Here is a 26,294-nt window from a genome sequence, read left to right on the forward strand (position 1 = left end):
TGCTCACATCTTCAGAGCTTACCTTAGCTGACAACAAATATTATTATTATTATTATTATTATGTCAGAAAACGCCTCAACATGAAGAAGGGTTTTATCTATTTAATGGCACAATCGATGAAATAATTTTATATAAATATGAAATCGATATTGCATTCTCGTCAAATACAACCTTGCGACCATGACACAATAGACGTCTGACTACGATCCATATCTTAACGAACTGTTTAACCCTTTTATGAAATGACATGGTAATCTTCTCTGTTAAACGGTGGATGTGTGAAGACATCAGTAGAGATAAACATGCAGTTTGGTAGATCATCCAGTCCTTGCTGTGTATAATTTACTCTCAGTACAGTAAAAATAACAGGTTATATTAATATCTTGCAAAAATATGTTTTCTTGATTTATACTCATATTACAATAGTATTTCATAAATAAATGTGTTTTTAAATTAAATACTAATTGAATACTAAATAGAGTGAAACTGATATCTGTTACTGAACATGCTGAAGGCCAAAAACGATAATAATACCGTTGTGAATATTATTTTTTCGTATAGGAAAGGTTTGCTGTTCCAGGCGTTTTGTCAAAGCAGTTGGTTTGATTAGCCCTCTGTATTTATGAATTAAGACCATATATATATATAGGCTGACTTTAGCACTTTCACATACACCTACAACTATGCCTACTTAACTCTTCACGCCTTTATTTGGTGGAAACTAATTGGTCCAAATCCCAGAGGGCGGAGGGTTAAAAATGTTTCACCTCCTCTGTGCATGGGGTAGTCTAGTGGTTAAGGCGTTCACTCGTCACGCCAAAGACCCGGGTTCGATTCCCCACATTGGAACATTGCGTGACCTTACCTAACCTTACATTGTTGGAATATTGTGAAAGACGACGTAAAACAGAGCTCGCTCTGTTGTATAAGTCTTTACTGTTGTGCTCAGAAAGATAGTTCAGTCCCAAGTCCCGTTCCTTTGAAACGTGACGATCTAGGTTAGAATAAAACTTAAGCAGCTCATGTTTGTCCCAAGGGACGACTTACGGGAGTGGGTGGTCACGCTCGCTGACGTGGGTCACGTCGTTCATTTGCAAAGGTCGATGTTCATGGTGTTAATCAGTGGACCACCTCTACATAACCGGAATATTGTTGAGTGCGATATAAAACTAAACTCTCACACGCATCAGTTCTTTGAGCTCATCGCTGTCTTATGAGTGAGTTGAATATTGAAATCCTTGTGGGAATAGCACAACAACCTTCATCGTGAAGAAGCAATCGCTTGGACAACTGACCTAACGAATCGCCAGTTATTTGTTGTGAGGCAGCTAGCTTGTTCGGGTTGACCTAGTAATGTGAATACAAATGCATTGCGTAACCGTGTCAGAACTGGATGGGTCTATTATTGTGAAGGGGTGCACCTTTAAATGATTGTCAAAAGTCAAGTCAAAAGATATGTATTGTACCTGAAGCCTCGGGCCTATATACATTGGAATTATACACAACTATACATTATACATATAGTGCAATATGTAGTAATTAGTGATCCAAACAGCAAATCATGATAGAGACAGTACATTGTGTACAAGTAGTGAAATACAATGGATCTACAAACCTTATATCAGATTGTTACTCTTAATAAGAGCATACATAATATAGTACGACACTACAGTGGTGGTGGTGCCACCTTTTTTATTATTACATGCTGGTCAGTTGATGAAAGAAGTAGTTTAAAAGTTAATGGAGGTTGCATGCATAAATAATAATCAGCGACATATCTGGAACGCTAATCTGTATAAAAAGAACATACAAGTGAAAAATGGGTTTCATTTTCCATATGTAAATTACACAGCTGGCACATTCTCTTACATCGTTCAATATAAAATCGTCTCCCTTCGTTTACCATTATGTCGATCAAAACATAAAACGTTTAAAAAGATATCTGAATTTCTTTAATGTTAAAAACGACAGATATTTCTCCGGCTGGAGTAGTGAAATATATATTCGATAAGAATCATACCATGAAGTATTATATATTGATGAATGTCATTCTTGATTAAAGATATTAAGACTTCTTTCTCGCAACTGAGTTAAAAACAAACTTGCATCAGCAACTGACTTAACCATACCAAACCATAACCATGTGTAAACAGAAGATTTCTGACAAAAGGTGCCCACGTCATGTTGCCAATGTTGTTCAAATGAACAAGCATGTTATAAGCCTTTTGAGGCAGTCCATGTTCTTGCATACACAGTATCTTAAACCAGACGTTTATACATTGAATATAAGTATTAATATGCAGGGGATACCTCCAAAATTCACCGTACACCATACAATTTAGTAAAGACGGTCCAACATTTAAAAACTTCTTACATGCACCATATGTGTTTCAATGATAATTCAGTAACAGATGGTTTCCAATTCATAGTGGATGTAAAGTTTGGAAGATATCCGGTCACTTTGTCTAAATATAACAATGCTAGTTTTATCTAGATTAACGGATAAATCCCATATTTCAGTATACCGGTCCAAAACAGTCATTCAACTGTGTTTTTAGTCCACCTACAGATTCTGATAGAAGAATTACGTCATCAGCAAATCAAGGAATAGGAGATCTAGAACCATATGCCATGGTTACCATTTGCAATAATATCGTAGTACAACTCGTTGATAAACAGTCAAAACAGAATTGGAATTTAACACATCCTTGTCTTATTCCAACGGGGCAGTCGTAAAAATCAGTCGTATCAACACCGAAGCGTACACAAGCTTTGACTTTTGCATATATTGCTTTTAAATCGAATGCATTCTAAAATCATTAGTTGCATTATGTAGAGAGTATCACAATTTAGAACGACTGACAGAATCAAATGTTTTGCGGAAATCAACAACGGCTACATACAGTTTATCCTTACGATGGGATAGACATTTCTGGGTTAATGCAAATAGTGTAAAGATATGATCAGTACTTGAATATTTCTTTCTGAAATCTAATTGAGATTCCGTCTGTTTATCTGTCATCCTTGACCATTTAGTGAGTCTGTTATGGAAAATTCCCCTATAATTATGTGGATTGGTGACGTCATCTTTCTTGTGTCAGGGAACAATAACTGATCGCGTCCCAAAACGGGGGAAAATACCATTTTCAAGCCATTTTTTTAAACACTCATTCAAAAAAGGCATGGTAACAAACTGTGAACTTTTAAGTATTTCCTTCTCGACGAGGTCAAGGTCACCTGATTTTCCATTTTTCAAATGCAATAACGCTTCAAATATCTTATTATCTGTTATGGAGAAATCTAACTCAAGTGATTCGACGTCTGACATGCCTGCAGAAAAATTACTTAGTTTTGTATCGTCTCGCAAAGGACAATCATCAAATGCATCATTAAAGACAGACTCATTATGGAATACATTTTGAAAATGATTTAACCATTTAACCAAACCATTTTTCGAGTTTTTTAAATATCTGACGTCGGGTTTTTAGCGGCATTTGTTAAGATGTTCCAAGACCCCTTCCTTTAAGCGCTGTCCAAACAGCCGAGACAAGGTCGCCGTTTGACACCTCAGCGTCAGCAATGTCCTAACTTTCTGTAAGAAACGAAGCTGCAGATGGTTTAGTGTTCCGATACTGGCTTCTAGGTAACGAGCTCCCCTATTTAATGACGTTAACTCGCCATTCCGTTTGTGCCACATGGCCTCATGGGTCATGAGTGAGTGAGTTTAGTTTTACGTCGCACTCAGCAATATGACGGCGGTCTGTAAATAATCGAGTCTGGACCAGACAATCCAGTGACCAACAACATGAGCATCGATCTGCGCAACTGGGGACTGATGACATATGTCAACCAAGTCAGCGAGCCTGACCACCGGATCCCGTTAGTCGCGTCTTACGACTAGCATAGTCGTCTTTTATGGCAAGCATGGGTTGCTGAAGACCTATTCTACCCCGGACCTTCACGGGTCCTCGGGTCATGTATATATATAGTAGCTCAGGTCACGCTGAACAAGCTGCCTTTCTGAATATTAACAAACTTCATTAATGTTTCAGTAATAACTGGTATGTTGTTTTTTCCCTTTTGTCTTGGGTTCCTGTGTCCTCTACAAAAGTAGACAATGTCCCTCTACCTGCAAAATCTGAAACCAGAAGACATAGGTTACAAATTAGCATAGACACAATGCCTTGATTGCACGCAACGTACTTGAGCCGACAAACGTGATGTAACTCTCTATGTCTGACAGCAGCCCGACAAGTGCACCGTGATTGTCATACTGATTGTGATATTCATACCGCTGAGGTAAGTATTATGTTTAAGAGGTGTGTGATCCGAGAGCTCTGATGGCCCTCTGGAAATGGTAATTTTTGAGATATTTAACCTTACTCTGCATGAGTTCCAAATATCTACTGGTTGATTTCAAAACGAACGGAGCCTAAGTCCTATTCTTAACACATCAGATATTTTTCATATAAAAACGTAAAGGTTCACCTACTTTTTTTAAATAATCCGTATCTTAAACGTGCCGACATCACATCTCATCGCTCCCATGTAGTATTCGGAAGTATTTAGGTGTGATGTTACAACGGAATGACTCTGACAGGTCCGGACGAGAGGGGATCTTAATACCTCCCGTGTCCAGGGCCGCACACCTCATGACCAAGTGAGAGCCTGACACACTTTAGGATTACATGGCCTGTTGACTTACTGAACATTCAGCTGTGTTTCTCACGAACGTTACCGTTACTGTGTTTGACTGTGTTTGGAGTGTTCGAGATTATCGTATTGCTGGTGAAACTGACAGCTATTTGTCTACAGTCAAGGTAGGTTGAAACTTCTTCTTGTTAAACTGTATATTATCATCGAATGCATTATTCCAACATTGTAATTTTAGTTCTTAGTTATACTACTCCAGTCTTTTATCGAAATAAGTTGTATTTCATTAAATTAAAACAGTAAAGAGAGATATAAACTAAAAGATTGTCATACTTGACCGTGTTTTAAGCTGAAGTTTAATGGAGTCAATGACGGAAGAATATTTTCACACCTGTGTTCTTCAAAAAATGTTTTTTATTTTATTTTGAAAAACCCTGCGTATTAAAAATGCATCTTCTACCCTGTCCTATTTTCAAGTAGGACATTGAATATATATTCACCAAAGCTACACAATGCACATATCACTCCCGATCGCGTAAACGAATACGCGATCGTGTAAACGAATAGCTCATTCTTTTCATAGTCCCCCGTACGATCACTATGACTGTATCGTTCTACAACATGACCTTTGTAAATGACTAAACTCTTGTCTTGATTGTACATTGTTTAACGCCGCCTTCAGCACTATTCAGGGGACATACTGGGAATCACACCAGGGCACTCTTCAATACGAGCTAATGCTTTATCCACTGTACTAACTGAGCGTTCAAACCGTAACGAGAGAGAGAGAGAGAGCTATAAGGTGGTTGGTTTGTAGTTTAACGCCGCATTCATCAATATTCCAGCTACATGACGGCGGTACGTGAATAATAGAATCTGGACCAGATAATCTAGTGGTTGATATCATGAGCATCGATTTATCTAATGACGTGTCAACAAACCTGACCACCCGATCCCTTTACCTGCCTCTTCGACAAGCATGGGTTGCTGAGGGCCAAAGCTAACCGAGTCCGAACTCATGTCAAATAGTTAAATAGGAAAGATATATCGGGTGAAAGTGCACAACGTATGTTCTTATTTTCGGTTTGGTTACACCGAAACTCGATCGGTGGGCAGCTTAAAAAAAGATTTAACTGCATTGTACTGTTACGAAGAACTATATACAGATACATTCGCCGCTCATGGTTATAACGGCTTCGTGTCACTATCATTGTATACATGTTTTGGGCCCATTATGTAGATGGTCGTCACAATCACGTTGCACACGAACCCACATGAGCATCCGGGTTAGAACAGATCGGCAGCAGCACGTGCTTGTAGTAGAGCGACTAACGGGATCGGTTGTTAATCCTTGCTGAGTTGGTTGACACATGTCATCGTAACCTATTGGAGTAAACTACTCAGTGAATCTGGCTATTTGGAGACGATCGTCTTACAGCTAGATTATTGATAGGTGTGGCGTTAAATCGACAAATAAACAGACAAATAAAAACGATCAGACCTAGTTTCAGAAACAAATGTTAATGTCAGCAGTGCCAAAACCTTGCGTGAGACCTCGCCTAAATATGCTAAGTTCATCTGTGCCGTGGTTGTCGCAAAACCTGTTTTATTATAAATGTTATTGTTTAGATTCCCGGTACCCATGATTGTCTTCAGAACGGATTTGCGAATCAAATGATATCACAATTTGTGACAAGCTGATTAATGGTTACAGTACCCCTGCATTATAGCTCATATTACCAAACAACTAGTAGTTAAAGCATTCACTCGTCATGCCGTAGAGCCAGGTTCGATTCCTCACAAGGGTACAATGTGAGAAGGCTATTTGTGGTGACCCCCGCCATGATATTGCGGGGATATTGCCAGAAGCGGCGTAAAACTAAACTCACTCACTGTTGCTGTACCTTTTGCTGTATTGTAAAGTGTCTTTTGCTGACATGTCATCGTACCCCAGCTGTGTAGGTCGATGCTGTTGACCACTGGATTGCCTGGTTCAGACACGAGTATTTACAGATCGGTACTGCTGAGTGCGGCTTTCAACAACAAACAAACAGACTATCATTGACATTGTATTCTAATCTCTCGTCGCTATATGAAATCTACACAACTCCAATCCACTTTCAGTGACACAATGATCTGACTACCACTGTTATTGGTCTATCTACCCAGAACACCTTTTCATACCCCTACCAAGCCTGACAGCCACGTCCAGGTAGGTTCTGTTGTAATTAATGTCATAAGACCGAACAAGGACAGTCGGAGATACTGAATGTAAATGTCCACCATGTTTCAGCATTAAGGAATCATATTCCAATGCAAAATGACCCTGTAAAAATCTCTTTTTACTCTTGAAATTTGAAGCGTGAAAGAACAATTAGTTTTTATCTGTAAAATCAGACCCGCGCGAGGCACAACAGGCAAAAATGGCAAGGGGAGTGAAGATTGTTATGCAAGAGCATGGACAATGTAAATGACAGCCCCCATCCCATCTAAAGTTTACGTACAAAGTAAGTGGTCCCCTTTCGGATATCATGTACAAAATCAACGTCCCACCCCTCTCTGACCATAATTTTTAACCATAAGTTCTGAATATTTTTATGGACCAAATCGGTGACCTCTTAGTGAATGTGTACAAAATTGCTGACTCCCTCCTACCTCCCCAGAACAAAATGGGTCACCCCTCTTTAAATCATCATCATCACACCTCCACACCCCTCCCCACACACGCACTTTAGGCAGTTGCAATATATACGATATAACAGGTATCCCTCCAGAAATTCAAAACAAACATTACCAAATGTTACTGGGTACCGGAGCTATAAAAGTGTTCAATGTGTAACAAAACTGCCCTCTTTTCCGTACTTTCGTTTTGGATTACAAAGTTTGTCCTCGGTAACATGAGTTGTCGTTTTAAGCCGACACATTGTATACCGCAATGACACCTTGACCTCAGGTATTGTCTTCACGGACGCTTGTTCATTTCCCAAGAATCATTTATAATCCTGACACGAACTGACCCTCCATGGGTGTGACATGTTAATCTAATTATAGTGCTGATTCACTTCTGCTTAATAACATCAGTAACTCAAATCAGTATCAAAAGATTGTCAAATACCCAATATCCCCAGGATCCTTCAAAGGATCCGTCACTGGATCCGTCAAACCATGAGTTGGCAGTTTCATATGTTTAACGTCAGACAAAATACACGTCTGAAGCCATTGCCTGACTTTGAAAATAGTTTGATGTGAACAGTTGAATGCCTTCCTTTGTAACACATATTTTTGGGATTAATCAATAAGGATAGGGTATTTCTCTTTCAAATTAAAAAACGAAGTCATGAGACGCCAGGATTATAACAACACTTGACCACTGAGGATGGACATTTATATAACAGCCTAACATTTTTATGTCTGTCTACTAGCTGACGACTGCACACAACGAAATACAGGACACCTACGACGCCCAGATATGTATGTATACAGTTTTCACTATCTAGATTTTAAACAATTTCAGTAATTGTTCCCAGAAAAATGTTTTTTATCTAGATATTTTGTATATAACTGATGATGCTAACTATAAATGTTCCAAGTTATGCAAAACATGATATTGGACTTGATCACAAAATTACAAACGTCATGAAAACTTCACAACACCATGGGCGTTGAGGTGTGGGTGTGGGTGTGGTTGAGGGTGTGGGTGTGGGTGTGGGTGTGGGTGTGGGTGTGGGTGTGGGTGTGGGTGTGGGTGTGGGTGCAAGGGTGTTAAGGAAGACATCATCTGTGTCGTATGAGAAACATACACATACCAACGCAATAATAACTGCTTTTTGCCTCTTTCTCTTTTCGGGTTTGTTCAGTCCTGTGTTCCTGTTTGGGTGTATATCTGTAGGATGGAATATAACAAATCTAAAACAGGACTCAGTTAAAAAGGAGGTGATGTGTGTGTTTAATTTTAGAACATGATATGCCTATTTCGCAGCCCACACGTGTTGGGACTTTTGTTTCACAACGCAGCTTTCCATTCAGGTTGGAATTTATACTGGGTGACCTTGGCGGAGCCACTTTCGCACGTGCAGTACGTGATGATGACATTGTGGACCAGCTTCATCATCACGTGATCACGACATCGTTGTTGGTGCTGGGAATGACAGTCGCCGGACAACAGTTCATGGGGAATCCTATCAATTGCTGGGTGAGTACAGAACCAGGGACACACACACTAACTTAACTTAGGCCCCGCTCATATGCACACTTTTGCATACGTGTGCAAAGATATTGTGTAAATTTACACACGTGTGCAAATAGTATATTTGCAATATTTGTGTAGTAAACTGTTCATTTCTCAACTGACAAGCAAGATGGAAGCACTATGAGCTCAACGTAGAAGATCTTACAGATATCCTCCATACATTTTTTTCAACACCATTAACCATTGGACTCAGTCATGAAAGAGAAATCTACAGAAAGGAAAGGACCCAAGCTTGGTGGAATGATACTGTTTGTAATTCGTTTGATGAGGTACAATGGACTGAGAACTTCAGGATGAAAAAAGACATTTGATTTCATCTGTGATGAGTTGGCGTCTCATCTCGAGAGACAGCACACTGTATGCAATCCAGATGATACTAAACATTAGGTTGCAGCAGCCACATATTGGCTGGCTTCCTCAGCTGAGTACAGAACTAACTTGTTTGGTCTTGGAAAGTCAACAGTTTTTGACTGTGTCCATGATGTTTGCAGTGCTATTATGGAACATTTGGCACATGGATACATCCAGTTTCCTGATGGTGATGATCTGAAGGATGTGATCCAGGGATACGAAGAACGATGGGGATTTCCTGGTGGTGGAGGTGCCATTGACGGTTCACACATACCAATAATCGCCCCTCAACATGACCATGGTGACTACCTAAATCGTAAGGGCTGGTACTCACACATTCTCCAGGCTGTGTGTGATTATCGCTACATCTTTACAGACATCTGTGATAGCTGGCCTGGACGAGCGCATGATGCTCGAGTCTTTGCCAACTCAGATTTGTACCATCGAGGGATATCTAAAACATTGTTTCCCAAATGGAAGAAAATGCTCAGCATAGACGGAAGACAGGTAGAAATACCTATTGTGTTAATCGGAGATCCAGCCTATCCATTGAAATCTTGGCTGATGAAGGCGTATACTGACAGAGGAAATGTATCGGACTCCCAACGAAACTTCAATTTTTGCATTAGGTAGGTTGAAGGGCAGGTGGCGATGTCTTCAGAAATGGACTGGATGTCGATGACGAAGTTGCCCCTACAGTAGTCGCTACTTGTGTCGTTCTGCACAACATTTGCTAGCTTACGATGAGTCAGTTTGTGGAAGACTGGCATTATCCAGTTGAGGATATCCAATTTGAAGAATTCGACAATCGTCAATTATGTGACAATCAAGGTAAATCCATAAGGGTTGACATCTGCAACTATCTTACAGTCAACCGACTCTAACACCCAAGTGTGCATCTGTACGGACATCAATATCATAGATCTGTTTACAAGAAAATAAAAGAATGATATCAGAATCCAGTCTACTTTATTTTTCAGTGCATGAACCTTTTAACATTTCAACTTTCTTCCTGAATGTTGTGCATTGATGCTTCATAAATTTTAATTTCTACATCTTTGTTTAAGATCCCTGCTCAGTACGACGTGGATGACAGTGGATACCAGGATTACGTCGACAGCTACTGCTGGATCTCCCACATGTACAACGTCCCTTTCACCGAGGAACTCCCCTTACACATAGAAGACAGACTTTCAGACGATAGGGATGTCAACTTCTACCGCTGGGTCGTCGTCATGATGTTCTTCCAAGCACTGCTCTTCTGGCTTCCAAGGTTGATCTGGAAGACCTGCTGCTCCTTCAGCGGGCTCGACATCGAGAAGATCATCAACATGGCACTCGAAGCCCAACTCCTCAGCGACGAAACCCGACAAGAGAAGATGTCGAATATCTCCGCGGCTGTCGACCGGTGGTTAGGAACATTTAGAGAGTCTCAGACAAAACCGTCATTGAGGTTCCTACAAACATTAAAGCAAATGGTTGTCTTCGACAGGCGGTCTGGCAATTATCTGACACGACAGAGCCTATTTATGAAGCTTCTTTACTTGACAAATGTGATCTGTCAGTTTCAGCTTCTCAGTTCCTTTTTAGGAACCAACTACTGGAGGTACGGCACCGACGTCCTCGCCGCGTTAGCAACAGAGTCCTCCTGGACAGACGAGTCCAACTTCCCGCGAGTAGGGATGTGCGATTTTGAGATTCGGCAGCTTCAAAACACCCAGAGGCACACTGTCCAATGCGCCCTTCCCACCAATCTGTTCCTGGAGAAAATCTACGCCCTGCTGTGGTTCGTCATGGCTGGTCTATCAGTTCTGACCGCAGTGAGTCTGGTATCTACGGCAGTGTTTACCTGCCGACGGGAGCAAGTGATGAACCAGTATGCGAATTTATTGGATAAACCATTGAAAGACAAAGAGGACCGTGGAATTTATAAAACATTTGTGGAGACCTATCTCCGTGATGACGGAGCATTTGTGGTAAGAACTGTGGGTAATAACACGAGTGAGATATTAGCGCTAGACCTATTAACTCAACTTTGGTCAAAGTTCAAGGACACACTCCCAATAATCGAAGAGTTTCCGACAACATCTGTTGGCAACCAATAAACAAAAATAAACAGATTAAACAGGATGGGCAAACTATCCACCAATGTGGCAATTTGAATTGCAGCTACCTAACAGATACACAAATGTAGAATTTGTAGAATTTCAATGCACTTGTTTCCAGGCTTGGTGAATGAGCGAGTGGGGTTAATGGCTCCATCGGTGTCTTTGTTCAATATTGTCTTGTTACAGTGCCGCTAGTGACCTTGGTGCAGACGGAAACCCTGAAATCCCTGATGTCTCTTTCAGGTCTAGTCTCCTTGTGGTACAGCAACTTTAAGCCTACGATAATATTTGTTTCACTCACAACAGTGACCACTACAGCACTGGGGCAGTTTCACATAAGACACAAACTCAAAGCAACAATTCACATAGTAACAAAAAACGAGAATGTATACACAAAGTTTAAAGCCACTTCATGTGTCTTGCTTCGCAAATGCCAGCTAGTGATCTGGCAAGACATATACTCCCCTCTGCGGAAGAGACACCAGTTCAAATATATTCGTGTACGTTTATTTATTCATATCAAAAAGTGAATTTCTGTGTGCTGAAAAGAATGATACAATATTTGAAGTACATGCAGGATTTAGAAAAATCTCACGTCATTTTTGTGCAAGCTAACTAAACTAAATATTTTGTACTGAAACTCATACAGTGGATAATACTCATGGTAGAAGCTATCCAAACCGGCATCTAAACAGGTAAGGTGTCAACACCTGCATAAACTCTCAGTCCCATTTGTGGCTTTTACATTTATCATCAGCTCTCCAATCTGGCACGTTGTCTGAAATGGATTGTTTCTTCCACTGTAATGTGTATTTGGTTAAAAGGATAAAATTTAGTGTAATCAGAAGTCTTGCGTGTGGTCGCAGTATTAATAACATGCATTCGCTGAAACATAAAACTATTGGAAGCACTCTACCCGGTAAAAGCCAAGGAAACCATTTTCACGTTCTTTATTCAGCCTCTATATACTACTACCTATTTTAGATTATTTCCTGCATTACATATGACGTAAAAGTACAACTCAAGGGTTCCTTTCCCGAAACAGCCTTTACTAAGGTTAACCTTAACTCCCATTGTTTAACATTGCACCAAGGTTACCTTTGTGATTTACGATCACCTTAGTGCTTGGTGAAAAGAGGCCCTGGTATGGATACTCTGATATGCTGTCCGATTCACTAACACGGGTATTATCACGATTGGGTTCTGTCGCATTTACATTGATAAAACTTTGGGTAAATTCGGGTTTTTTGTGTTCTTATAAGCAGATAATACCGAGTATTGGCAAAGAATCAGTATTTCATCACAAAATAAGAGTAACGTAATCCAATAGAGATTACCTAAATGTAGCTAAGAGTAAAGTTGCTTTGGTCTTTAAGTTTGGTCATTTACTTGAACGTATTTTTGACGAAAATTAAGCATGGAACACATACTCGGACAGATATTTACAGACTTTATAAATGTAGATGCATTTTAAGACTCGATGAACTGAGACTGTCAGGAAAAGACTATTTTACAGAGTGAGTGGATTAGGAGGTTTTACTCCGCTGTTAGCAATATTCCAGCAACATCAAGACGGGAACACCAGAAATGAGCTTCACACACGGTATCTATGTGGGGAATCAAACCTTGGTCGTGGGCATGAAGACGGGCATTTTAGCAATTAGACAGACCCACTGTCCCAAATGGTACAAAGAACAACGCAATCAGTTCGTTATGTTTTAAGGAGAGAACGTGATGGAAGCCTACCAGCTCTTTCAATGCTCAGAAGCATAAAAGTGTATTGTTAATGACAGCATAAGCTAGATAGGGAAGTACACTAACTTATGAATGTTATTTATCCGCTCACTGAGAAGGTAAATACAAGAACAACCAGTGTCAAGTTTTACTGGGTCACACATCCGGCGTGGGTAAACCGACCTGTAAACTAGACTTGGGTATGGTACCTAATACAAAACCCTCTAAATTAGATCACACATTGTATTGACGTGGAATTTGTCAGTGGGTATTATTTCTAAAATTCAATCTTTGTGTTAACATAAGTTGTGTTGTGAGAGACGTAGGGGTGATGGGGTACCCTGTGATTGAAGTGTTCGTTCCTCACACCTAAGATCCAGTTCGACTCCCCACATGGTTACAATGAGTAAAACATTTTCAGCCGTGAAATTGCTGGGATATTGCTAAAATTAAACTCTGTCGCTGTGAAGGATGTATGTATACACTGAACTCCTGAAGCACCGTGTCAGTTGATGACAACTCCCGTTCTATGTCCGGAACGTCATGAGGTTCTGAGACGTTTCTGATACACTGACGTCCACGGCCATTGGCATACTACTGACAAACCTAGAAACTACAGTCTAGGATTCGAACCAACACGACTCTGTCACGCAACTCTGCACAGTGAGTTGTGGTTCTGTATACCATGTCTTTCGGACTAGTTCGAACCTGGTACACTTGATATCCCAGTGACGTCACGCCCTCATCCCGTCATATTCCGTGTTACGTCAGGATAATGTATTATTCTGTTCCATTGTGCTACAGACAACTAGAGTTATCTTTCCCTGATTTTTTCTGCGGTCATGCCCTTACAGTGTGAGCTCATGGTCTCCTCGAGAAGCACTTTTCGCAATAAGGTTCCTCCCCCGCAATTGTACGTCAGTAGGTTTACGTCGGTAATAAAAGAAGAAATAATCTCGTCTTTTATTGGGCCGACATACCCACATTGAATAAAACAATTGTGTTTTGTTCTACAAAGCAGGAGTTACGTGTTCGATCAAAGTCTTTCTTGCTCAGTATATGGTTAGGATGGGGATCGAGTTTGTATAATTGGTCAAACAGGAGACTAACAACAGTCTAATATTTCCGTTGTGACGTAAAGTTATCATGTTCCCGCGCCGTATGTTTATAGGTCAGCAAACCCACAGGTGTGGAATCTGAAGGATAACCAGCTTCAAGGTAAATAAGATACTTTCTCTTATTGTACATTTATGTGACTTTTAGACAGTGACGTGTCAGCTTTACAAACTTAAAATCAACATTTCCTCACAAAACAAATCAAATATGTTACTCTTTTTGTATGTATTTCCTCCCACACTCTACACAGATACCGTCCTGTTTTGAACAATTTAGGATAGTCTGACTGCTGTTTTATATGAAAGTCATGTTTTATGACTCTTAAATTTAATTATTAGAGTCTAAGTTTAGTAATTTATAATAATGCATTAACTTATACATTTTAGTAAAGGGATTAATTAAGCAAAGGTAATAAAAGGGTTTGGAAAAGGAGGGGTGCATTTTATTAGATTAATGAATCGCGCTTTGGCATCCGGGCTATAATTTTCTTGTACACCGTGACCAAAAGAGTTAATCTTAGTTGTGGATATGTCCTCTAGGCGTATTAATTTCGTTAACACAATTCAAAAGTATTTATTAAATATAAAATGATATATTTACATGACATATTTGTACCTACAACAAAGATACGGCCTTGGATAGGCGAAAGTTTGGAGGTCGAAGGGTGTAGCTGGAGTTTGGGATAATAACACGCAATAATACCGCCATACTACGCTGAATATGCCTACAAGCCCTACGAGGAAATAAACTGTTTCGTCAATAAAGCTGATAAAGGAGATGAGGAAAAACTGTGCATGACCCGATACATACTGGTATAAGACGTGATAACACCTTTCTACCAGTCTTCCTATATGCGAGAGAAAACGTTGGCAACCTACTTCCTTTGCTTCGGTTTGCAAAATATCCTCATTAATATTAAACTAAACTATCGCCACTATTAAAGGTAGGTACCCATTTTCTCACAGGGTTGTACTCTCACATTTCCAATTTCTCGTACCACATCAAATCTTTCTTCTCTTCCATTACTCGTGCCAGCTTCCGGTTCAAAGGGGCGGTAGGGTAGCCTTGTGGTTAAAGCGTTCGCTTGTCACGGGCTCGATTCCCAGTTCAGGTAATGGGTGAAGCCAATATCTGATGTGCCCCGATTTTACTGGAATATTGCGAAAAGGTTAAGTCACACACTCAAATTCTGATGAGGAGACAGCTCATGGGAGTAAGAGATGCGGCTAGAAATATTTCTCTGATAGCCATTTACACACATGACATTCTATGCACAATAGCTCCCGATAATATTACCATGTATTGTACACCTTAAAATATTCATTGAATATAGATTTGGATTGTTAAGATTAAAATATAACGAAGGTAGATGAAAAAAATATATATGTGACGGAACGCAGCTGTCCACTGTGCAGTTTAGGAGTAGAAGATAAGTACCATAGTTTAATTGGTTTGTAATGTTTATTATCCTCTTAAAGCAAAATATCTACCATCTGTATATTGTCAAAAAAATAGTTATCATAAATTAAAATCCCTATTTACAAGTAATAACGAAACGTTCCTATTAAACCCATGTACATATTTATGCCATGCAGATCAACTAAGAGAATCAAAATACTTGCCAATTTATTAAGATAGATTTTTTGTATGATTTCTCCATGTACTGCATCATTATATTAACTATCTTTGTAAACTCAAACTCTGTTACTGTATACATGTGTAAGTGTGGCCTATAGACAATAAAAGACTTGACTTGACTAAAACGGGGTTAAAAACATTTATCATAATATTGTATTCGGGAAAGCGGGAGTATTCCAGGAAAAGTGTACACAGACCTTCCAATACTGGGTCTAAATCTGCTGACCGAACGAGACTATGCGTATTAACCCGTTTAGAGGAAATAATCCATGTATATGAAGGATAGAGTGGGTTAATGTTCAGATAGTTTTGTAGTGAATGCAACACCCACTTTCCTATTTCACATACAAACACCCAACTCTCCAAAAACGCTTTACCTCTGTTTCCCAGTGGGTGGACAGCATTGAATGTATGTCACTCTGGCCTACATGCTTCACGGTATTCAAACAACTGTTGTCTTGATATTAAGCCCTCCTTCCTGGTCGACGGCCATGTCACTAACCGAGGAGGTGATTCAAAGTATTGCATTTTGACAACATGTTTTGATGGTCTGTGTCTGTCTCGAACTAGCACAAACTCGAGATATAGTCGACGTTACCTATATGCTGATCTGCTTTCTTGCTTTACTTCACTCTCATTTACAATCATAGCGTTACATAGTATTACACCACGTGTAATTTGCATATCACGTGGACGTACTTTCTTTCTGTGAGGCGTTCTGGAGTGGCCTAGTGGTCAAAGCGTTCGCATACCCGTGTTCGATTCCCCACTTGGGTACGATGTGTCAAGCTCTTCACTGGTGTCCCCAGCCATATTTTGCTAAAATACAGTTAATGGCTGCGTGCAATCAATCGCTCATCTTTTCAGAGTGGCATTTTAGAAGTTGGGAAGTACAATACGGACAAACGTTATGGATAAAGACTCGTTTTATTTCTATATTGAAACGTCGCACTTACGAGAAAAAGAAGCTGTATTACGTAATCCGTAAAGTCCATGTCTCGTATTTTTCTTCTGTTAGTACATATACATCCTCATACAGAAATCAGAGCAGAATGGCATAATGAAACCTTTAAATTGTGTAATATTGTTTCACAAAATTACAAATATGCATCAGTACAATTCCCTGCAAGGACAAATAGCCATATACACGTCTTTGTTTATACAAAAGTGGCACCACCATTGGTCACCATGTTGAACTGTACGGCCAGAATATACAGTAGATGAACATATAGAAATAGTTTTTCATTTTCTCATTCATTTGTTTTATTAAATCAGCCTCTTCTGACATGTTCATTCAAAGATGCAGCCTTTTCGAAAAATGGATAAAAAATATCTGCATAACTTGCTGAATGCTTGTACCTGATGGACATGGTTTACCGCAGTGAGCTCTGGGTAGGAGAGTGTGAATGATTCCGACGTTTGTCAGGACCATGCCCCACCATTGTCATGAGGAGTGGTTGAAGGGAGAGGCTATTTCTTTGTTCATTCTGTCCATATTGCGTCTTTGGTGTTTGTTGACAACATTACCCCAAATGGCCCTAGTAGAACATAGTTTAAGTCACGAAACCGCCCCTGAAACGTCCCGCAGTTCTTACTTCCCTATTCGAACAAACAAGCAACACTGTTCAAATTTCTGTTAAAAGAATTCCATTATTATTGGAAATGTAAACGAAGAACCCTTTCACTAGTGACCCCACCCCCACCCCACCACCCCCACCACCAATTACGAAAAGATACATTCAATGTGTTTTTCCTGCATTTCTTACTTCCCTACTCGAACAAACAAGCAACACTGTTCAAATTTCTGTTAAATGAATTCTATTATTATTGAAAATGTAATCAAAGAACCCTTTCGCTAGTGACCCCACCCCCACCCCCACCCCCACCCCACCACCCCCACCACCAATTACGAAAAGATACATTCAATATTCACAGCCTAATGTTTTTCCTGTCTCTTATAAACAATCTGTTCCTTGTTGTACTCTAAAATAAATTTGTAACATGCACCCGGTAGTGTGTGTTCTATGTAAAGTCACGCTAATCTGACTAATCGCGTAATGCAATACACTCTGTGTGTGCGAGTTCATTGTTTCATACCACTAACATTATTACAGATGACTTCATCGCTGATGTGGACGTTGATATCGACTTGACAGCATGGTGTAAGTATATGTATTCATGAAAACGTTTTCGTCATGGTGTACTGTACTAGTGGAATACAGACGACACTACACTGTTGATACGAGTGCCATTGTTAAAAGCCACGCACCTTAGCGTTATAGTTGTCTTAAGTCATTGTTAAGGTATGGGAGATCACCTGAGCTTTAAAATCGCTTGGTTGAACGAGACTATGCGGGTCAACTACGTAACTCAAATTATCCATTTGTGCCGAACAAAAGAGTGTGGGATCATATTTCGTTTGTTTTGTAGTGAAGACGTCACAGCTTCCTTTTTCACATACCTCATGATCTGAAACTGCTTTTTTTTCCCGAAAATATGGGTTTGAAACAAAGTGCCCCTTAAAGATCCGGGTTAGAATGGGTCTTCAGTACGTCTGCATATTCAGTGGCCATGTCAGTTTTCCAGAATCCCCGATTCGCCCTCTGCTGTTTTTTTCTGGTTGTTTTTTTTGTTCTGTTTGACATCATGGTCCACGTGGTTACTGCTTCCTCCAGTTGACACGCAGTCATGTAACTGAAATAAATGAACTCAGCTTTTTCAGAGTTACAACTTTTTTAAAGTCTGGAGTACAGTGGTTCAGGGTTTGTTCTGGCCCCACCATCAGGTAGAACTACCACTAAGTTAAAATGCGAATCTGCTTCTAAAATACATCTGTTTCAGGTTGGACAACATCATAACCATTTTTGCGCAGCTGCGGCTCGCTAATATCATCAGAGATGATGATGTCGTAGACCAACTGCACCATAATGTCATGGTCGTCGTCCTGACAACGCTTGGTATCGGGGTCGGAACTAAACAGTTTGTAGGTCATCCTATAAACTGCTGGGTGAGTTGACAAATAGACTGGCAATAAGACCCATAAGTACATCGTAAAGAAATAATGCCGCCAATTAGTCGGAATGACCAGTCTTTGGAGGACGTGTTGTTTCTGCATGATATTAAACAGCTGGGTAGACAGACAGATCTCCGGATACAGTGTGGTATATACCATTCAAAAAGGAGGAGATATTCCATTTTACGGGCATACCGTTAGTGAATGCATATAAGAAAAATTTATATTTCCATAAAGATGAAACATTTCCAAAGAATGGAATAAATTGTCACATTTTCTCTTAACTTCAATCCGTGTACAGATTTTTCTGTATGAATGATAACAGTTAGTTTGACAGAGAAGTCGCTTTAAGTACAGTGATAATGCATGTCACATGATATTTGATAGATAGGTAAATCCACGGATATACAGTGGTGTGTGTATGACATCTTTGTTATACTTCACTCGCTCACTCACTCACTCACTCACTGTCTTGCACTGCAGCTTCCTGCGCAGTACAAAGAAGATGACCAGCGAGATTACGTCAACAGTCTCTGCTGGATCTCCCCACTCTACAACGTCCCCTTCAACAACGAACTCCCCATGGCAGACAAAGACCGCTTCTCCGACGACAAGGACGTCAGCTACTATAGATGGGCCATGCTGATCTTCATCCTCCAAGCTTTGATGTTTGAGCTGCCACACTTCATCTGGAGAAGCCTGAAAGGTCATTCCGGATTGAACATGAAGAAGATAGTAGGAATGTGTATAGAGAGCCAGGCAAGTCCCAAGGACACTCGTGACAAGAAACTGGAACAGATTGCAATGTTCATCGACAGGTGGTTGAGGACCTACAGAAGATTTTCGATACCAACTCTCAAGTTTTGTCAGTTTGGGAACCGGTCGGGACGTTACTTGGTTCTGCTGTACATGTTCATCAAATTCCTTTACCTTGTTAATGTTGTAGCACAGTTCCAGATTCTCACCATATTCTTGGGCTTCAACTATTGGAAGTACGGTGCAGAGGTCGTAGGCTATCTAACTGAAGATCCACGCTGGAATGATCTTCAGCGCTTCCCACGGGTTGGAATGTGCGACTTCGACATCAGGCAGCTTCAAAACATCCACCGATACACTGTCCAGTGCGTTCTCTCGATCAACCTGTTCCTCGAGAAGATCTTCGTGGGCCAGTGGTTCGTCCTGGCACTTCTGTCTGTAGTTACTCTCCTCAGTTTCTTGTCTTGGTTCATTGAGGAGGTGTTCACGTGTCGGCGAGAACGTTTCCTGCATAAATACATGTACTTTATCAACGAAGAAAACAACAAACAGGGTGGTTCTCTGAATACCAAACTGTTCAAGAAATTCGTAAGAGGATACCTCCGCCATGATGGAGTGTTTGTTATCAGGACTGTGGCAAATAACATCAACGATGTACTGGCATATGACCTACTGAATCGGCTGTGGAGTTTGTTTGAAAGTCAACAAGACGAAGGCACTGACGAATACGCCATTGAAGGTGGACCAATACTTTCTGGCAGCAAAACCAAAGATGCAATTGTTAAGATGTCGATTCAAAATGGGGTTATTCGGCAAAAATTACCCAAGAAAAGATCTGAAGGAGCTGCTATGAGGAGCTCAAGCCGAGAGTCATAGACCTGTGTCACAGCGACTTATGCCATAGGCCAATGTCGAATAACAAGTATAATAGTACCCAGCATGTCAAATACCTGGCCCACCTTCGGACTAAATATATAACCAATCGTTTTAGAGATTTTCGTGACAATCATTGCACGCTAGTACATCGAAACAGTGAAGTTTTGTTTAGCAAAACGTATATGAACACTTTTCAGCGATTTGAAAGACAGTTGCGCACATACAATTTCTACAAGTTCTTCTACCTACAGATCAATATTCTCCCTAGACATGTTTATGAACTGTCTTGAAATTGTGTCACCTTTGACAACTTCTTAACGCGGCGAAATAAAATAGAACGACTGACAGTCATAATAATTTTTTGGGCTGCTGTTTTGTGAATAGAACTGTTGTGCCTAATTCGGGACAGCCATCGTGAAAATAATTCTAAAATCACAAAACTATGTAACCAACTATGAGACTTATTTGTTATCATTTAACCTGCATTCTTGATCTTTATCACTACCGCAGTGTACAGTGTCTTGTGAGCTACCCTGTTCCTCGCTTCCATTAATTACATTCATAGCCTTTATCATCCCCCTTGGCTGTGTCTGTCATCACATCAACTGTACAAGGGAGTGTTATTGTTTCTATATCTACACATTGTTGAGTCTTTGCATGACTGCATATATATATGCTTACATCTATATTATCAAAGTGGTATTCCGACTGTCTGTGTAGGAAGGACCGCGAGAAAGATTATACAGCTCATAGGGAGCTCCCTGGGGTTGAGCTGGAACTTGTACTGTATACTTGTTTGCCATGTCTTTTGTAAGCAGCTTAAGATGTTTTGACTCAACTATGTTCGTCTTGATCATGAGCTAAGTCCCCAGACGCACAATATCTACGCGTTGACAACAGTGTACTGTGAATCATTTGGTGTCATCTAAAAAATTGCCTTTTTTATAATGTGGTTAAAAAAATGTATTTTGTGCACTGTTATTATTCATCAACAAGTCATATCCTAACTTGGAATATAGAAGGACTGTACAAATATTCATCATCGGAAAATGTAAAGCTTTTTCTCACAAGGTATGACATTGTTGGTCTCTGTGAAACATTTGTAAAGAAACCTGATGATTTTCGTGATTTTCTGTCGTGCTCTCAATTGTGTACGAGAGAACTTCCAGGAAAAAACAAGGGGTCGCTACAAAGGATGAGTAACGGTATTTGTTAGAAATTCGCTATTTGACTCTAACAAACCTCTTTGGAATGAGAAAGGATGCCATTTTAGTTTCTTTGTACATATTTCCAGGGTCGTCATCAATATACCAAAAGAGTGACGTGGACGGTATAGATGTGCTTTCTAACTATCTGGAGGCCATTCTTTGTGAATATACGGATCATGAGTCATTCTCCTTGGAGACTTTAATTCCAGGACGAACAAGTATTTAGACTACATACCAAATTATTCTCTGGACCATATTATGGAGGATTCAGATTATTACCCTACTGATGATTTTAATCTGCCAAGATGTACTAAGGATAATAAAATCTATAGTAAATATGAAAAAAAAATTGCTGATTGGAGCTGCACCTTTGGTATTCACACACTCAATGGGAGGTTGTTTAAAGATACTGAAGGAAATTTCACACGTTTTGCTCACAATGGATCTAGCGTGGTAGACTATGTAATAGCTAGCTGACAACTTGTCTCATATCTCTATACTTCTGGTGTGCACCACATGGATGAATCAAACCATTTCCCTTGATATTGCTCTCTGATATTTGATAGAGGTGAGTCACAAGAGCGACTTGTTGCATTCAAATCAAGAGGAGCTATGTAGCAATCTTATTGGCAGTAACATACAAATCAATAACAGTGCTGTATGGTGGATATTTGTATGGCCTAATGCTAACAGTAGTCAGGTACTGTTTCTAAGTAAATTTCTGGGGGAATTCAGACAAACGAAGTGATGAAATCTTAAGACTTATTGATGAGAATGTCACACTTGAACTAAATTAACCCACTGTAGCACAAGATTTCAGGAGAAAATATGGGAAGTCTGATTTTGGAAACAATAACCTGTCTCAGCAACAACCCCATTGTGGTGTAGTGGAATGCTTGTTAAGGTTCTTGTTGGGATAATCTCCCCTTGTTCGGGTGTGCTATATGTTTCCAATAATAAAGAAGTGACATGTCGATCGCCTCTTGCCTCTTGTTACATCACTACCTGCAACTAAGGACGTAACAGGTGGGATCACGAACTTGAATCACTGAAGAACAGGAAACATGTTGCTCTCAGATAAGAGAGAAACTATGGCAAGGATTTTAGCCAGTTTAGATCTTTGCGTTTACTTCTCAAGAAGACCTTTGCAATAAAAAGGGCAGTTTATCAGGACAAACAGAAAGAACAACTTGTTCCAGCCAGAGATAATCCTAAATTATTCTGGCGCATTCTAAAATCATCAAGAGAGTCATCACAAATAACTCCACAGATATAAGTACAACAATAGGCTGAACTTTTAAAGAATCTGCTGTCCTCCAACTGGGGAACTAACTATGACGCTGATAACAGTGGTGTAGAAGAAGATATGTGGCTTACAGATACATCACAGAATATTAATCTTCCCTTTGCCTATGATGAAATCTGCAAATGTCTTCAAGCGCTAAAGAACATCAAATCTCCAGGACCAAATGGCATTGTAAATGAATTGATCAAGTGTACTAATTGTATCACACCAGTACTCACCAAGCTCTTTAACAACATTTTATTTACAGGAGTGCTCCCATGGGAATGGGGGGAAAAGGAACAGGATACAAGCGGGGTGTGAGAGCAACAGTATTATTCATGAATGACAAGCTGGCATTAGGCCTGGATACTCAACCACTGACCATATCTTCACCTTACAGGGGATAATAGTACAGAAGTTCCTCTCCAGGTCTAGAGGGAGATTATAATACATCTTCATTGACTTCTCCAAGGCATTTGATACGATTGACCATAAATCTCTATTGAACAGTTTGAGGAATGTGAGTGAGCGAGTTTAGTTTTACGCCGCACTCAGCAATAGCCCCAGCTATATGTCGGCGGTCTGTAAATAACACTCAAGCTATATGGCGGTGGTCTGTAAATACTACTCATGTTAGTATATTTCAACAAAGGGTTGTAGATCAACATCACCGGGAACTTTCCTGCTACAAGTTACACGATGTGACTGAAGTGAGTGAGTTTAGTTTTACGACGCTCTCAGCAATATCCCATCTATATGGCGGTGGTCTGTAAATAATCGAGTCTGGACCTGACAAACCTGTGATTTAGAACATGAGGCTCGATTTGCGTAATTGGGAACCGATGACATTCGTCAAACAAGTCAGCCAGCCTGACCACCCAGTCGTCTCTTAAGGCATGCATGGGATAGGCAAGACCTACCCCGGACCTTCACGAGTCGTTTGAAGAAAGTGAGTCCTCAATGTACTCAGTGTACTCTAATCTATCAGCATGTGTGAGATCGTCAACGGGCTATCTGAATATTTTAAATGCAGCATCGGAACCCGTCAGGGATGTGTCTTAAGTCCAAAACTGCTCATCTGTCTCATAAATAACAACAGATTTTTCCAATATCCATGCATTATTATATGCAGTTGATACATCATCAATAGCTGACAATGTTGCACAACTTCAAAAGAAAATAGATGTGATAGAACAATTCTGTGACTCTACAGGCATAGAAGTCAATCTAAGGAAAACAAAAGTTGTGGTATTCAGGAGAGGGGGTTGCTGAGATAGTATGAGAGGTGGACTCACAAAGGAGCTAAACTGAAGTTAAAACATTAAGCTGTCTTACTGCGCAAGCCAAGAAAGTCAGGTTCAACTTTGTTCAAAGAAGTTTGGAAAACTGGGCTATGAAGATAATTTTAAAGCGTTTGAAAGCATGATTGTTTCCAATATTATGTTATGGAGCCAAAATCTGGGGAACTTCAAGCAAGCTGACTGAAAGTATCCAAGCGGCTTTCTGTAAGATTTCGCAGGCTTACTAAAATTACTCCAGATAACACGGCTCTAGGGGAATGTGGCAGATTCCCCCTTCAGTATATCTTCATGACAAGGGCAATAAAGGACAAGATTCATTCACCCTTGGAAACAACAGACTACCACATCAGGCATGTAAAATCCTCAAAACACTTGATGATGTTGAAAGATATTCATGGGCTACCTCAATTAAGAATTTTTCGGTATAGTGTGGATCCAACAAAATATTGGCGAGTAGACTTATTTCTTCGAGAATCTAAAATAAAACTACCAGACAACCTCTGTCAAGACTGTCACTTTTCCTGGAATCTTCCTTTTAATGTAAATTTTGTCATCAATATAATTATCTACTCAGTGTTGAATCATATCTAAGAAATGACATTCCACAGTATTTTAAATATTGTATATCAAAATTTAGACTATTTTTGACTAAAAGTTGAAACTGGAAGAAACAACAGTATACCCCATGGAGAAAGAGTCTGTGATTTCTGTTTGGAGAAAAATATGAAGATTGTGGAGATATGAAGAAAAAAATGAAGTGTAAAAAATTCTCTCATCTGAGAAAAAAATATCGACCAGATTCCCCAACAACTATTAATTCCATACACCTGGTGGTATCTACTGATGAAATTGTATTATACAAACTTGGACTGTATCTATCTAAAGTATTCACCATTAAATCATACTAAAAATACTTTGGTTACGGAATAAATTTGTTTATTTGTTGTTTTATAGATCGATGCTTGTGATGCTCATAAATGGATTGTCTGGGCCAGATTCGATCATTTACAAGCCGCCTCCACAGGCGGTAATATTGTTGAGTGTAGCGTAAAACAATAAACCATCAAATATAACTGGAACGCCTTAGAAAGCGGTGTTAAATCAAACACTCACTTGACACTGCTAACAGCATTACTGTATTTAAGATATGTGTGGGTGTTGGTTAGATGCGGCAGCTCAGTAATGTGGCTGATTCTCCTTGGTAAATAATCGCTAAGCCGATGTGACGGGTAGTTTAGAACGGATACCACCCTTACATACCACACAGTTTTGCATGTAATCCTAAAAGGGACACTGTCTCGTTGCCACATCGTAAGGCTTTGCAATATTGAAACGTTGTTTTTTTTCTCGGCGCGACAAGGCGACAACGCGACATGGTCCCATCTAGGATTCCATGGTAAGGTGACTCGGCGGAGAGATGTCATTTTTGTCTAAATTGGACCCGAAACGATCCGGTTTAGAACTGATGTACAGTGATTCGTGCTTATCGTAAGAGGCGACTATCAGAATCGCGGCGTGGTTGACATATGTCCTCGTATTACCTTGCGTAAAAGACGTCATAACCCCCAGTAATGAGTGAATTTTAAGCGTTTTTAGCAATATTCCAACACTGTCACGGCAGGGGACACCAGAAATGGACTTCACACATTGTACCCAGAATCGAACCCTGACTTTCGGCGTGGCGAGGGAACGCTTTAACCACTAGGCTACCCCACCGCCCCATTATCACTAAAACGCCGACTAGGCGGTCACGTGAAAGTGTAATCTGTGTACGTGTATCGCACCAAATGTAATCAGTAAGACAGGCATATCAAAGCGGCTGATGAGTAAAGGACCCGATCATGACAAAACAAAACACAATGATAACGCCAGCAAACATCCACGTCATCGGTTGATGATGTTGATCTGTTAACACACAACCCGGTTAACACACAACCCGTTTAACACACAACCCGGTTAACACACAACCCGTAAGTTACAGATGAAAGCTGTCAGGATCCCGTTCC

General features: G+C 40.0%; 2 protein-coding genes across 2 annotated transcripts; both read left to right on the plus strand.

Annotated features, from left to right (window-relative positions):
* The first annotated feature begins 8,308 nt into the window (after window positions 1-8,308).
* On the plus strand, window positions 8,309-12,598 carry LOC137297761 (innexin unc-9-like). The gene is made up of 3 exons (XM_067829706.1): window positions 8,309-8,400; window positions 8,680-8,845; window positions 10,321-12,598. Exons 1-3 carry the CDS (start codon window positions 8,309-8,311, stop codon window positions 11,356-11,358), a joined length of 1,296 nt encoding a protein of 431 aa, XP_067685807.1. The 3' UTR covers window positions 11,359-12,598.
* A 1,634-nt stretch (window positions 12,599-14,232) lies between these two features.
* On the plus strand, window positions 14,233-22,676 carry LOC137298370 (innexin unc-9-like). Its single transcript, XM_067830592.1, has 4 exons — window positions 14,233-14,313; window positions 17,964-18,011; window positions 18,691-18,856; window positions 19,346-22,676. The coding sequence occupies exons 2-4, from the start codon at window positions 18,007-18,009 to the stop codon at window positions 20,492-20,494; spliced, it is 1,320 nt and encodes a 439-aa protein (XP_067686693.1). The 5' UTR covers window positions 14,233-14,313; window positions 17,964-18,006; the 3' UTR covers window positions 20,495-22,676.
* The last annotated feature ends 3,618 nt before the right edge of the window (window positions 22,677-26,294 follow it).

This window comes from Haliotis asinina, chromosome 10 (genome assembly GCF_037392515.1).
Source record: "Haliotis asinina isolate JCU_RB_2024 chromosome 10, JCU_Hal_asi_v2, whole genome shotgun sequence".
NCBI lineage: Eukaryota > Metazoa > Mollusca > Gastropoda > Lepetellida > Haliotidae > Haliotis > Haliotis asinina.